The 15,700-nt window shown below is 38.3% G+C and overlaps 1 protein-coding gene across 4 annotated transcripts in view; it reads right to left on the reverse strand.

The window, feature by feature from the left end:
• The window catches only part of LOC124776391 (protein CLEC16A homolog), a 256,003-nt gene that overhangs the window by 59,057 nt on the left and 181,246 nt on the right, over positions 1 to 15,700 (reverse strand). For all 4 annotated transcript variants that reach the window (XR_007015616.1, XM_047251363.1, XM_047251362.1 and 1 more), the window contains exon 16: positions 11,868 to 12,019. Coding sequence is in view for 3 of the 4 variants with exons in the window: in XM_047251363.1 (XP_047107319.1) it covers positions 11,868 to 12,019 (152 nt within the window). In the remaining variant the exon portion in view is untranslated. The remainder of the gene's footprint in view (positions 1 to 11,867; positions 12,020 to 15,700) is intronic.

A 15,700-nucleotide genomic window follows, 5' to 3' on the forward strand; every position in this document is an offset into this window, starting at 1 on the left:
GTGTCTAGGCCTCGTTCTTCGAGAATGTGACATAGAGACTGTCTGTCTATGGAATCGTATGCCTTTTTGAAATCAACGAATGTGCAGATTATTGGTTTTGACCTGATTGCTTTAATCTTTAAAATAGTTTTAAGGTTGAATATCTGTTCCGGGCATGATCTATTAGGACGAAAGCCTGCTTGGTAGTCTGAAATTGTATGTTCTAGTTGTTCTTGTGCCCTCTTTAGCAGACATGCAGATAGAATTTTGTAGGTAACTGGTAAAAGTGAAATGCCTCTGTAGTTGTTTACGTCTGATCTTTCTCCCTTTTTGTGCAATGGGTGAATTAGTGCACACTTCCACTCCTCTGGGATATTTTCTGTCTGCCAAATTTCTTTGATGATGCTAGTGATCTCTTTTAACGAATTTGGACCAAGGTTTTTCAGTAGTTCAGCTACAATTCCATCTTCTCCCGATGATTTATTATTTTTGAGTTTTCTAATGTGACTATAAATTTCTTCTTGAGATGGTGGTAGTGAAGTCTCATTCGTGTGTTCTGGTTGTAATCTGGGGAATCTTGTACTTGGTTGTGGGCAATTTAGGAGTTGTGAGAAATATTTAGCTAGTTCTTGGCAATTTTCTTTGTTAGTTAGTGCCAATTTTCCATTCTGTTTCCGGAAGCAGAGATTTTGTGGAGTGTATCCTTTGATTTGATTTGCGAATATTTTATAAAAATCTTGAGTGTTGTGGTTCTTAAAGTTTTCTTCAATTGTGTTTAGCTGTTCATTAAGGTATTTTCTTTTAGTTTGTCTAAGTATTTTAGCTGTTTGTTTTCTCACTTTGAAAAATGTTTGTTGTGTGGTTTCTGATTTGTCACAATTGTAATTTAAAAAGGCTTGTTGTCTCTCTTCTAATGCGTTATCACAATTCGAATTCCACCATGGATGCTTGGATATTTTCTTTAACGGAATCAAATCTCTTGCTTTCTGTATAATTTTCGTTCGGAAATCTTTCCAGTTGTTTGTTGGTTGTTTATCCCATGCTTCTGTAATTTCTGATTCCTTGATATTTTTCAAGTCAAATTTGGGAATTAGTGGTGATTTCCTTTGGCGTTTCCTTTTTGGAGTGAATTTAATTTTAACTCTGGTAAGGTAGTGGTCAGAATCTATATTTGCCCCTCTGCGGACTTGAACGTCGTGTATTTCTTTCTGGAAGTCATAGGAGATCGCAACATGGTCTATTTGAAATTCACCAAGCTGAAGGTTTGGTGATCTCCATGTTTTTTGTTTCTTGGGGTCTTTTCGAAGTGATGTTGTCACGATTTTTAGGTTGTTTTGCTGACATAACTCGATGAGTCTCATGCCGTTCTTGTTTGTGAATTTGTGTGCAGGGTAATTACCGACTGTTTTTTTATATTTCCTCTCTTTGCCAATTTGCGCGTTGAAATCCCCTAGAAGAATTTTTACATCCTCCTTTGGAATTTTGGACATTTCAGTTTCGAGTTTTTCCCAAAATTTTTCTGTCTTCTCCGGTTCTTTTTTGTTGGCAATGTTGGTAGGTGCATGAACATTAATAAATGTATATATTTTGTTGGTGTGCTTGATTCGCATGGTCATTAGTCTGTTACTGATTTGATTCATGTCTATAACAGAGTCAAGGGTGTCCTTATTTACAATAAAAGCCATGCCAAATATTGCAGCTCCTTTGCCAATTTTCTTGTCTGTTTTACTTTTAAAGATACGGTAATTGTTGTAGTCTATTGTTTCTGAATCAGTGAATCTGGTCTCTTGGAGAGCAAGGATTTGAATTTTCTGTTTGTTGAGTTCTGTTGTAAGATTATGAAGTTTGCCTGTCTGAATTAGTGTCTGAATGTTAAAAGTGCCAATAAATGTATGGGACTTTCGTGGACGTTTACTAGAGAACTCCGACTTTCTCTGTCGTACGAGCCCAAGCTCCCCAGAATCCGATAGCTTGGTTGTCGCCACAGGGCGAGTGGATTGGCCACCTGGGGTAATATTAATTTTACTTGTACGAATCATACTGCTTGTAATTAAGTTCCAGCTAATGCTGGGTAGTTAGAACCAGGGATTGTTAGTTCCTGGAGCTTGGTGTTCAGCCGCACCTCACATGGTGAACAGACGCTGGCCAGAGTACCGGTGGTTGCCACACAGACGTGTCTGGGCTTTTCAATATGCTTTATCTTGTTGATAATGCTTGCCTCTTCCGCCAGTTCCGCCGTACCGATGATCTTCATCTCCGTCTTCACTACCGTTGAGGTCTTCGCCGTATCCCTGGCAAGGGACCCTCACAAGGTACTATCACCCGGGCCAGGTGAACCAAGGTTTTTTTACGAGGTGTTACTCCTCCCCCTCCTCCTTTTACAACCGGAGGGAAACATTCCACGTGGGAAAAATTATATATAAAAACAAAGATGAGGTGACTTACCGAACAAAAGCGCTGGCAGGTCGATAGACACACAAACAAACACAAACATACACACAAAATTCAAGCTTTCGCAACAAACTGTTGCCTCATCAGGAAAGAGGGAAGGAGAGGGGAAGACGAAAGGAAGTGGGTTTTAAGGGAGAGGGTAAGGAGTCATTCCAATCCCGGGAGCGGAAAGACTTACCTTAGGGGGAAAAAAGGACATATATACATATATATAATGGAAGGAAACATCCCACGTGGGAAAAATCATATATAAAAACAAAGATGAGGTGACTTACCGAACAAAAGCGCTGGCAGGTCGATAGACACACAAACAAACACAAACATACACAAGCTTGTGTATGTGTGGATGGATATGTGCGTGTGTGCGAGTGTATACCTGTCCTTTTTTCCCCCTAAGGTAAGTCTTTCCGCTCCCGGGATTGGAATGACTCCTTACCCTCTCCCTTAAAACCCACTTCCTTTCGTCTTCCCCTCTCCTTCCCTCTTTCCTGATGAGGCAACAGTTTGTTGCGAAAGCTTGAATTTTGTGTGTATGTTTGTGTGTCTATCGACCTGCCAGCGCTTTTGTTCGGTAAGTCACCTCATCTTTGTGTTATATATATATATATATATATATATATATATATATATATATATATATATATATATATATATATATATATATATATATATATATATATATATATATATATATATATATATATAAAAAAACAAAGATGAGGTGACTTACCGAACAAAAGCGCTGGCAGGTCGATAGACACACAAACAAACACAAACACACACACAAAATTCAAGCTTTCGCAACAAACTGTTGCCTCATCAGGAAAGAGGGAAGGAGAGGGGAAGACGAAAGGAAGTGGGTTTTAAAGGAGAGGGTAAGGAGTCATTCCAATCCCGGGAGCGGAAAGACTTACCTTAGGGGGAAAAAAGGACAGGTATACACTCGCACACACGCACATATCCATCCACACATACAGACACAAGCAGACATATGTCTGCTTGTGTCTGTATGTGTGGATGGATATGTGCGTGTGTGCGAGTGTATACCTGTCCTTTTTTCCCCCTAAGGTAAGTCTTTCCGCTCCCGGGATTGGAATGACTCCTTACCCTCTCCTTTAAAACCCACTTCCTTTCGTCTTCCCCTCTCCTTCCCTCTTTCCTGATGAGGCAACAGTTTGTTGCGAAAGCTTGAATTTTGTGTGTGTGTTTGTGTTTGTTTGTGTGTCTATCGACCTGCCAGCGCTTTTGTTCGGTAAGTCACCTCATCTTTGTTTTTATATATAATTTTTCCCACGTGGAATGTTTCCTTCCATTATATATATATATATATATATATATATATATATATATATATATATATATATATATATATATATAACCTGTTGCATGCACCCTCCCACCACCACCTACTGCAGTCCTGTAACCCGGAAGGTGTACACTATCAAAGGCAGAGCCACGTGTGAAAGCACCCACATGATTTACCAACTGACCTGCCTACACTGTGATGCATTCTATGTGGGAATGACCAGCAACAAACTGTCCATTCGCATGAATGGACACAGGCAGATAGTGTTTGTTGGTAATGAGGATCACCCTGTGGCTAAACATGCCTTGGTGCACGGCCAGCACATCTTGGCACAGTGTTACACCGTCCGGGTTATCTGGATACTTCCCACTAACACCAACCTATCCGAACTCCGGAGATGGGAACTTGCTCTTCAATATATCCTCTCCTCCCGTTATCCACCAGGCCTCAATCTCCGCTAATTACAAGTTGCCGTCACTCATACCTCACCTGTCATTCAATAACATCTTTGCCTCTGCACTTCACACTAAATATGTCTGCTTGTGTCTGTATATGTGTGGATGGATATGGATATGTGTGTGTGTGTGCGCGCGCGAGTGTATACCCGTCCTTTTTTCCCCCCTAAGGTAAGTCTTTCCGCTCCCGGGATTGGAATGACTCCTTACCCTCTCCCTTAAAACCCACATCCTTTCGTCTTTCCCTCTCCTTCCTTCTTTCCTGATGAGGCAACAGTTTGTTGCGAAAGCTTGAATTTTGTGTGTATGTTTGTGTTTGTTTGTGTGTCTGTCGACCTGCCAGCACTTTATATATATATATAAAATAGAGGGAAACATTCCACGTGGGAAAAATTATATATAAAAACAAAGATGAGGTGACTTACACACAAACACACTTACACACAAACAAACACAAACATACACACAAAATTCTAGCTTTCGCAACAAACGGTTGCTTCGTCAGGAAAGAGGGAAGGAGAGGGAAAGATGAAAGGAAGTGGGTTTTAAGGGAGAGGGTAAGGAGTCATTCCAATCCCGGGAGCGGAAAGACTTACCTTAGGTGGAAAAAAGGACGGGTATACACTCGCACACACACACATATCCATCCACACATATACAGACACAAGCAGACATATTTAAAGACCTATACTGCTTGTTGAAAGACTGCACCTGAACATATATTCTGATTGGCATCCGTACAATATCAGAAATAAAGAAAAAATTTATAACAGAAGCACTCAATGGAAAGGATCTGCAATATGCAGTACTCAAATTAGCCAATGCATTGTCCAGTATATTATGATTCTTCCCACAGTGAAGCTTAAGTTTCAGCTTAAGAAATTCCTTTCACATAACCCTACCAACATATTAGAAGAAAATCATAGTTACATGTAGAATGTTTTGAAAAGAATATGTAAATAGCAGCACATAATTCAAGTGCAATATTATCATTTGAGCATGCTGTTCTGAGAGAGATTTTTGGACTATTGAAGAGTGGAGATGACTGGAGAAAAAGGAAAAACCATGAATTGGTAGGAGTTTTACAAATCACCGAGCATTGTGGCTGTGGTTAAAGAGAGGAGACTAAGATGGTACAGATGCATAATGCGTTGAGAAGGCCAGATCACCAGGCAGGTGCTAGAAGAAGACAAATGAGGTAACAGACCAATGCGGAGAACTGGGCCGTGATGGACTTGATAGAATCAGAGAGAATATGAGTATGATGGGACTAGCTGGGAAGAATACAACAGCTGAAGATGATGGAGGAGGCTGATTGGCGAGGCCAAAAACTGACTGGCCTGTGAGGCCAACCTGGCAAGTAAGTAAGTAAGTAAGTATGTAGGTAGGTACTATCGTACATTAGTCAATGGCATATTCAGAAGAATGCATTATTGTGTTGTGTATCACGTTCTGTGACTTTTAAAGTTTTTGTACACTTGAAATGAATCATTTGATGTTGAATAAAGGATTATTATTGTTACTGACTTACCGTCACTTTTTTGGCATTTTTTTCCTTCATTCTTTTTCATGTTATGCTGAAAAAATCTGCCATTTAAGTTATATTTATTAGACATTATGCAGAATGTTTATTTACACGAAACAGAAGAGGTAAACAACAGCAATAACTCTTGGAGACACCTAGCTCTTCAACTGAACACTGCTGATAGTATTTTGAATAACAGAAGAGTCATAATTTCTAAGTTCTCTTCCCAGAAACTGACACACTTATACTTCAACACTTCACTGTACTGCATAAACACCAATTCAGTTTCTATATTTGAACATGGAAGCCAAACTGTTGTCAGAGACATAGCAGGAATCGGGGATTAGTGCGTTTTATCACTTGACAAAATATTTGATGATGTCATGGAAAGTACCTTTTTAACTTAATTGAGAGAAGACGCACATTTCTTCAGAGTATCGACAGTATAGGAGCCTGTTATTCTGAGTTAACAGAATCTTTCATAACAACAAACTATTATCCGAAGGCTGAAACATAAATCTAGGGTTAGGGCACAAACTTCATTTGTTGCTGGTCACGAGAAGTGAGCTTGGTCTGCAGGATTCTTGTGGTTCAATGTTTTGTTCACTTTTGGCTGATGCATTCAACCCTACATTTTATAAACGTCTGTTCATTTCTTTGCAGGAAATTTCCTTTATCACAATACTGAAACCTTCTCCAATATGTTTTAGTCAGTGACACAGAAGGACCGAAGTCTGCGAGTTCAACATCTTAATGACAGTGACATCATAGAGGCTGAGCTTGGAATACTCAAGTGGAAGGGAGAAATTTGAACATACTTCATAGACAATGCAAGTAATCAAACATTTGGCATGTTGTTTGGCAAACATGGGTGCCAAGAGAATTGCATGAATTTCATTATTTAATAGAAAATTTATATATTCAATGCTCACAATTTACAAAAAAATTGTCAATAGAAAACAATTTTTTTTCCTCTAACACTTACTGTTGTCTTCCTAGCAAGAACAGAAATCTACAATAAACAATGATAAGGAGCAAAATAGCAAAGTCTGACAACCAAAATTAATATAGTGAACAGAACACCCATCAAGTTGTCATATAGTACCAACATAAATAAATAAGATACACCATTCTATTGATGGTCAGTGTAAATGTTTTTGATTAATGACTTAGACTGCCAAAGATTATTTGATGGTGAAACTCTGTTTGATGTGGTGTTAAGTGTCATTTGACAATACCACTTCCCTATCAACTGCCTAAAAATTGAAACTAGTACACAGTCACCTTCCACTGTTTTCAGTTTCAATGCCATTTTTTTGGCAACCTTTTTTTTTTTAAGACTTTGTGTCTCATTCTTTCCCAGTGTTACGCTGAAAAAATTGCATTTCCTAAAATTAAATGTTTTGAAGTGGAATGATTGGCACTGACAAATTTATTTTCTGTTATTAATATCTTTGTCACATATTCCAGTTAGATTTACTGATACCACTCAAGCAAAACTTTTTGACTATCCTGAAATCAGATATCAATTTAGTTTACATTTATACAAAATTTTCATGTTCTTAATGGTCAAATTTACTGTTTCAATCTGCCATTTCTTTTCTCATCATTTTATGAGCAGTTTGGGAAGCACAGAAATCTACTTCCTAACTGTATTATAGGGGTGAGCCAAGCAATATACCCAGACAATTTGATTGCTAAGAGCTTGCCTACAAAAACCAATGACCAGTCACCATTGTGTGCCAGGTTTAGCTGTTTTAAAAATACACAAGTTCTGACATATTAAAACTATATGCCAGATTGGGACTTGATCCCAGTAACTTGCCTTTCATAGGCCTTGCTCGTAACTTGAACTATACAGGCTTGATTTGCAGCCCATCAGTTAAAATTTAGATAGTATCTCTCTCCAAACTTTCTCACACATACCTTGCAGAATTAGTTCTTCTGGAAGAAAAGATATTATGAAAAATTGAAACTGTGTGACAGAAGTCTTGTGAAAATAAAGTAGGAGGGATATAGTGGCAGAATTTAAGCCATGGGGAAAGGTTGTGAGTTTTGCCTGGCTAGTCAAGCAGTACAAGTATTTCCCACAAAATGTAAGGTTCCAAGTTCAAGTCTCATCCTGGTACATTATTTTAATCTACCAGCGAGTTTAAAATTAGGCACACTCGATTGCAGAATGAAATAACTGTTCTGGAAATTTACAATACCAAGTACTGCTTTAGGATTATTGTCAGCTGAAACGCAGCATTTCGATGCAAATGTCATCAAACCAACTGCAATGAAGTTGTTAACAATCATTATTCGCAAAAATATTTGTGTGTATCAAACAGAACATGTAAGCAAGTGCATGATGTAAGTTTAACTCTAGAAGTATCAAATAAATTTACAATGCTACATTAGAGTGCCACAAAACAACCTATATAATACAACTGAAATAAAACAATAATCTTCTGACAGTGGAAACACTAATTTTCTAGTAGCAAGAATCACAATAACACTTCTTTACGATGACATTCATGAAACACCTCTTTATAATGGGATTCACTTTAAGCAATTTAGGGAAAACATGACAAACATAAATCAAACTGGCCAATCAAGAGTGCAAACTCCACTCCAGGCACTACCTCACTCGATAGCACTGTGCAAATGATCCGGATAATATTATAATCCAACTTTAAGTTCATATCACAAATAACTGTAACTCCAACATAACAGTAAATCATCTTATTTGAACAGAGCTCTTCTTCTCACTGATAATGGAAAACAAAAGACCACATTGTTCAACACAGCAGCCATTTCCTGCTTTATTCTACAGTATTCAGCCATGCGACTAAAGCAGGAGTCATTAACATGAAAAATGATTTTCAGACTACTTTTGTTTCAGGTATAAGCCTTATTAATAACATCTGTAAATAGAAAAAACTTCATATAATTTGAGTTCTCGATAATAACACATCATACATAATTTGGAAGTGTGACGATGAACACAAATGATAAATTATATGGAGCAATAACATACAGTTAAAAAAAGTAATAAAACCTTAATAGTCACAATCACAAATGAATAATATTAAATGATGACTAGTTTCAGCTGATTATACAACCATCTTCAGATGTCAACCACCGACAGAAAATTGCACTAAGGTACAGCACCAGAAGCAATTACTCAAATCATAATAATAGAACCCAAGGCTCAATTACATATTGATTATGTATGTGCAGTATCTGCTTGTAAAATGAGACTAAGATGTGTGTGTATCACAATGGATGCTCATGAAAATATGGCATGTAACACTGAATAAAATATTGGGCACTCAAGACCTAAGATATAAACAGAGGTGTCAGTACAAACTAAAACACAAAACTTTAATAAAGCAAGCTAAAACATGCAGAGTACAAACCCATCCTCACAGCCCACATTAATACACAATATTTTACACATAATATCGTTACATGAGTAACTTGTCAACCAAACCACATTATGTACAGGAATGCTAATGAGTCTAGTACTATGTGGCCTGTTCATAGTTGTAAGCATACTAATCAGCTACATGTGTTCATGCAGACCCACAAGGGGGAGGCAACATGCTGATAGGTAGTACATGTAAATGTAAATGTAAAAGTACATGTACATGTACATGTACATGTAAATAAGAAAATGCAATACACATAATAAACTACAAAAAGTAAAGAGAAACTGAAAAAAGAATTGAGTAATATCTACCTAATATCATGACACAATACAAAAGCTAGAAGAAATATATAAAAATATACGCATCTAAGATGAATACGTAAAAAATTTTTTGACCATCGGTATGTGATACAAATACATGAAAATCATGGAGAAAGGAAAGGGATATACTATAAATAAATAAAAAGGAGACAACATAGGATACACCACAAAGTAGTTCACAGATAAACGAATCACAGTCCGGTGTCTGAGCTCATGAGCTGCGCGAAGCAGAAGAGATGTGACAACAGCTGCAAATGTGCGGCTGGCACAGATCATATGTACAGTCAGCAAAATAACAGCACATTCCAAAGCACAGCAGCAAGATGAACAATATTTTTGTAAAATACAATGAAAAATACTGAAGCTCTATCCCTCACTGAAACCCTATTTAGTGTTAAGTATAAGATCAGGGGTGTATCTCATTGGGACTGTGACTCTCCAGTTCCTTCACCAAGCCCACTTTTATACCTTTAGGTGCTCTATGCAGCATCTCCACGTTACGTTTGGTATCCAGAACAGTGTACTGCCCAGTAGCCGAATGCGCTCAAAAAGCCATCCTATTCTGAGAGTATGTATGCTCTTATTAGTGAGTTTCAAAAGAATGAATTGTCTGGTCAACATAAAAATGATCACGGTACTTCATCTTATACACCCCAGATCTACTGAACTTATCCTTCTTTGGTCCAATTTTGTGTCAAAAACACGTACTCAAAGTGTTTTGCATTTTGAGCCCAAACCTACCATTTGACTTCCAAAAACTGATTCATTTTATCTGATATGTGACCACTATATGACATAGCAACAAATTAATTTTTTATGTTCTGCTCACTTGTTGTATTTTATTAAGTATTTATTTATTATAACTATGTGTACTTGTGCACCACCTATCAGCACATTGCCTTCTGCTTGTGAGCCTGCTCAAGCACGCATAGCCAATTACTCTGCTTACAACTCTGAATGGGCCACATACTACTAGACCCACTAGCATTCCTGTACATAATGTGGCTTGGTTGACAAATTACTTGTGTAACGTTATTTTATGGAAAATATTCAATGCTGACAGTTAAGATGGGATTGTACTTCATATATCTTAGCTTGGTTTACTGTGTTTTTGCATTTTATTTTATAGTGACATCTGTTGATTTCTTAAGTCTTGAATATGTAATATTTTATCTCAATGGTATAGTTTTATTAATTTTCTGGCCGGCTCATTATGAGTGCCACTGTGATGCAGACATCGCGTTTTAGCCTCATTTTATGAGCAGACACTACACATTTTTTTTTAATTGGTATGTAATTGATCTTTTGCCTGTATTGTTATGGTTCGTGCAATCCCTCTGGTACTCTAAATTTGTGCAGTTTTCTGTTGTTATTCCAGATCTGAAGATGGCTGTATAATTTTGCTGATACTAGACATAATTTAATGTTATTCACTTGGAAAATTGACTATTAAAATATTTTATTAAAAGTGTTTTTAACTTTACGTAAAACTTTCAGATTGCTTGTCTCTATCCTGTCTATGTCAGGAATTAACAATATTCTTAACCCTTGAGAGGGTGAACCTGTGTATGAAGTGTACCAACTGCAAATAACTTTGTCTTGTACCGTACCACTATTGTTTTACAATTATGAACCCACACCTACTCCTTCATTAATTCTTCATCAGAGATAAGAAGAATAATGTAGGAAAAGACAGATTGCTACTTACCTTAAAGAAGACACGTTAAGTTGCACACAGGCACAGTTAAAAGTCACTCACATATAGCTTTCAGCCACTGTCTTCATCAGTAAAACACACACACACACACACACACACACACACACACACACACACACACACACACACACACACACACACACCTCATGCACACACGACAGCCAAATCCAGCATCTTGGGCCAGAACATCCAAGTGAGCAATAGCAATATAAAATAAACAGTGAAAAATTTACGATCTGTGCAAGAAAATGCCCCAGATTCAAAGTTAGCAGCACAGTACCACAAAGAGGTAGTATTAGTAATTAAATAAGCATTTAGCTGAGATGTGAAGCAACTGTGCTGTTTAATGCTTTGAATGGGTCATTACGGGGTAACACTTGTACGCAGCAACAGAGTGGCATAATGAAAGTTTTTTATTATTGTGTAATTAAACAGCAATTTACCTCCTATAACTTACGTTTATTTTATTGTTGTTTAATTAAACTAAGATTAAACTGTGAGTCTGCTCATAAGTGTTTACCTTGGTAACATAAAAGCAGCTATTCTTTACACGTGTACAAAGTATGCCATGAGCCCACTCTTTTTACGAAAATTGGTGTGTCATCTCAAGGTTTAATTGTTACTGACAAAATACATATAATCTTCTAGGACATTTTCTTTTACATTTCTTGACATCTATTTAAGATTATGCAACTCACCGTTGTTTAGCTGCCATGCACCTAATATGATCATCAAATATGAACTTTGCTGACAACAGTGGCACACGGTTGGAAGAGCTACTCGAAAGTGGACGGTGAACAGTAATATGCAAACAACGGGAGTCATCTTTGTCTCCTGTAACTTCTATGTCCTGAAACATGAAACAATTTTATTCTCATTAATTAAACTGTGGAGGCAAGACATGAACACTGTGATGACCACACTGAGTAGTAAAATAGAGCCACCTTTACTCAAAAAGTATTGTTATTGTTGATTTTTCCGCTTCGTATATAAGGACAAATAATGGTAGACAGAGTCTCTTTTGAAAGCTAAAAAAAACCTTTCCAATAACATAAAAACAAGCGTATAGTACACCTTCCCTGCCGATGCCACCAAAAATCATTTTCCCTGTAAGACTATAAATCTAACACTATGAAATCAATTTTAAAGAATTATTACACAAGTTCATTTTGCATGCATGCACAAAGACAATAAGAAACATAAACAAGTGCACACAATGATTCTGTGCTTGTAGAGAGGTGGAAAACACTAAACCACTCAGAAAAAATTTATTTTAGTTAAATCTTCAAGTATGTTAGGAATGATTTCTTTATCAGAAACAAAGAGTGATCAAGATATTAAATGTGATGGCATAAAAGTGAAACAGTGGAGGCTACGTCAAACTGCAGGATTGAGACCTTCTAACACGATAAAAAAATTATAAATGTAATAAACATGATAATAATGAAATCGGTGTGGAAAAGATGAGAGTATGCACAGACAAAGAAACAGTGATAGGAGCAAGCCCAGTTACTGCAGCTGACTGAATGATAGCACCATCATTATTTATAATGAATTGTAAACAGCTGCAATACATTAAAAATTTTTCCATGGGAACGATGAAAGAAAACATGTAGAAAGGTGAACTCAAACAATGGAAACTCCAGGTAGGAATGTCAATAATGTAGGAAAACATAAGATTACTGTTAACCATAAACATGACACGTTACATTGAGGACAGGCACAATTAAAAGACACTTATTCATAAGCTTTTGGCCAGAGCCTTTGTTAGAAAAACAGAACGAACACAATTCATTCACACAAGCAAGCACACCTCTCCCTCCCTCTCTCACACACACACACACACACACACACACACACACACACACACACACACACACGCGCGCGCGTGCATGCGCACAGGACTGCCAACTCCGGTAGCTCGGGTCAGAATGCAACTATCACATTGGATGGAATCAGCAATCTGGAGGGGGCAGGGAAGAGAGAGAGGAGCACTGCCTGGCAGAGTGTGCAGAGACTAGAACACCAACAGGTGCAGCGTCAAGAGGTTGTGGGGCAGGGAGGTGGGGAAAAAGGAGCAAAAAAGAAGAGTAGCAGGGAAAGACAGGCCAGTGCATTGTTAGAGGGAGGCAAACAAAGAGATGGGAGACGAGAATGGGGAGGAAATAATAGGCCAGACAGGGTGGAAACTGTCAGATGGAGGGTGTGGAGACAGTACATTACCATAGACTGAGGCAAGGACAATTATGGGAGTGGAGAATGTGTTGTAAGGATAACTCCCATCTTCGCAGTTCAGAAAAGCTGGTGTTGGAGGAGAGGATCCAGATGGCTTGTGTAATGAAGCAGTCACTGAAATCAAACACGTTATTTACAGATGTACGTAGTGCCACAGTGTGATCTAATTTGATCTTGGCCACAGTTTAGTGAAGGCCATTCATTCAGGTGGACTGGTTTGTGGTCATACCAATATAAAAAGCTGCGCAATGATTGCACCAGAGTTTGTGTATGACATGGTTGCTTTCACAGGTGGCCTGACCCGCAATGGCATAGGATAAACCTATGACAGGAATGTAACAGGAAGTGATGGGTGGGTGGATTGGGCAGGTCTTGCACCTGGGTCTTCCACAGCGATATGCTCCTTGTGGCAAGGGGTTGGGATTGGGGAAGGCATGTTGTGATGATATCTTCACAATCTGGACTTAGGAACAAGACACCTATCTTAATTTCTTCACAACCTCAAAACCTTCTCTCCCACCTGCTTCACCTGGTCCTCTTCAACCCAGCATGCCACCTTCCTAGACATTGACCACCACCACCTCCTCCTTTATGGCTCCACTTGTATCTCTATTCACATTAAACCCACCAACCTCAACAGCACCTGCAGTTCGGGAGCTATCATACCTTTCATACCAAAAAATCCCTCCCATATAGCCCACCCACCTGAGGACCTCGACCAGTATGCTGAGGGTCTCACCAAGGCCTTCACAAACCGATCTCCTTCGCAATTCGCCTCACACTCCCAGTCCTCCCACCATCCCCAAAAGTCAACCACAAAGTGGTGCCTCCCTCATCACCAAATACCACTCCGGACTGAAACAACTGAACCACATCATTTACCTGGGATTTGATCACCTGACATTACATTGTGAAATGAGGGACATTCTACATCTACATGGATTCTCTGCAAATCACATTCAACTGCCTGGCAGAGGGTTCATCGAACCACCTTTACAATTCTCTATTATTCCAATTTTGTATAGCATGTGGAAAGAACAAACACCTATATCTTTCTGTATGAGCTCTCATTACCCTTATTTTATCATGGTGATCGTTCTGCCCTATGTAGGTCAGTGTCAACAAAATATTTTCGCATTCGGAGGAGAAAGTTGCTGATTGGAATTTTGTGAGAAGATCCCGTCCCAACGAAAAACACCATTCTTTTAATGATTTCCAGCCCAAATCCTGTATCATTTCTGAGACACTCTCTCCTATATTTCATGATAATACAAAATGTGCTGCCTTTCTTTGAACTTTTTTGATGTACTCCGTCAGTCCTATCTGGTAAGGATCCCACACCGCGCAGCAGTATTCTAAAAGAGGACGGACAAGCGTAGTGTAGGCAGTCTCCTTAGTAGGTCTGTTACATTTTCTAAGTGTCCTGCCAATAAAACGCAGTCCTTGGTTAGCCTTCCCCACAACGTTTTGTGTGTGTTCCTTCCAATTTAAGTTGTTCGTAATTGTAATTCCTAGGTCTTTAGTTGAATTTACAGCTTTCAGATTAGACTGATTTATCATTTAACTGAAGTTTATCAATTCCTTTTAGCACTCATGTGGATGATCTCACACTTTTCGTTATTTAGGGTCAACTGCCACTTTTCGCACCATTCAGATATATTTTCTAAATTGTTTTGCAGTTTGTTTTGATCTTCTGATGACTTTATTAGTTGATAAACGACAGTGTCATCTGCAAACAACCAAAGACTGCTGCTCAGATTGTCTCCAAAATCGTTTATATAGATAAGGAACAGCAAAGGGCCTATAACACTACCTTGGGGCACGCCAGAAATCACTTCTGTTTTATTAGATGACTTTCCATCAATTACTGCAAACTGTGACCTCTCTGACAGGAAATAACAAATTCAGTCACATAACTGAGACGATATTCCATAAGCACGCTATTTCACTATGAACCACTTGTGTGGTACAGTGTCAAAAGCCTTCCGGAAATCCAGAAATACGGAATCGCTCTGAAACCTCTTGTCAATAACACTCGACACTTCACTTCATATGAATAAAGAGCTAGTTGTGTTTCACAGGAATGATGTTTTCTAAACCCACGTTGACTGTGTGTCAATAGACCGTTTTCTTCGAGGTAATTCATAACATTCGAACAGAATATATGTTCTAAAATCATGCTGCATATTGACATTAACAATATGGGCCTGTAACTTAGTGGATTACTCATACTACCTTTTTTGAATATTGGTGTGATCTGCGCAACCTTCCAGTCTTTGGGTATGGATCTTTCGTC

Source organism: Schistocerca piceifrons, chromosome 2 (genome assembly GCF_021461385.2).
Source record: "Schistocerca piceifrons isolate TAMUIC-IGC-003096 chromosome 2, iqSchPice1.1, whole genome shotgun sequence".
NCBI classification, from domain to species: domain Eukaryota; kingdom Metazoa; phylum Arthropoda; class Insecta; order Orthoptera; family Acrididae; genus Schistocerca; species Schistocerca piceifrons.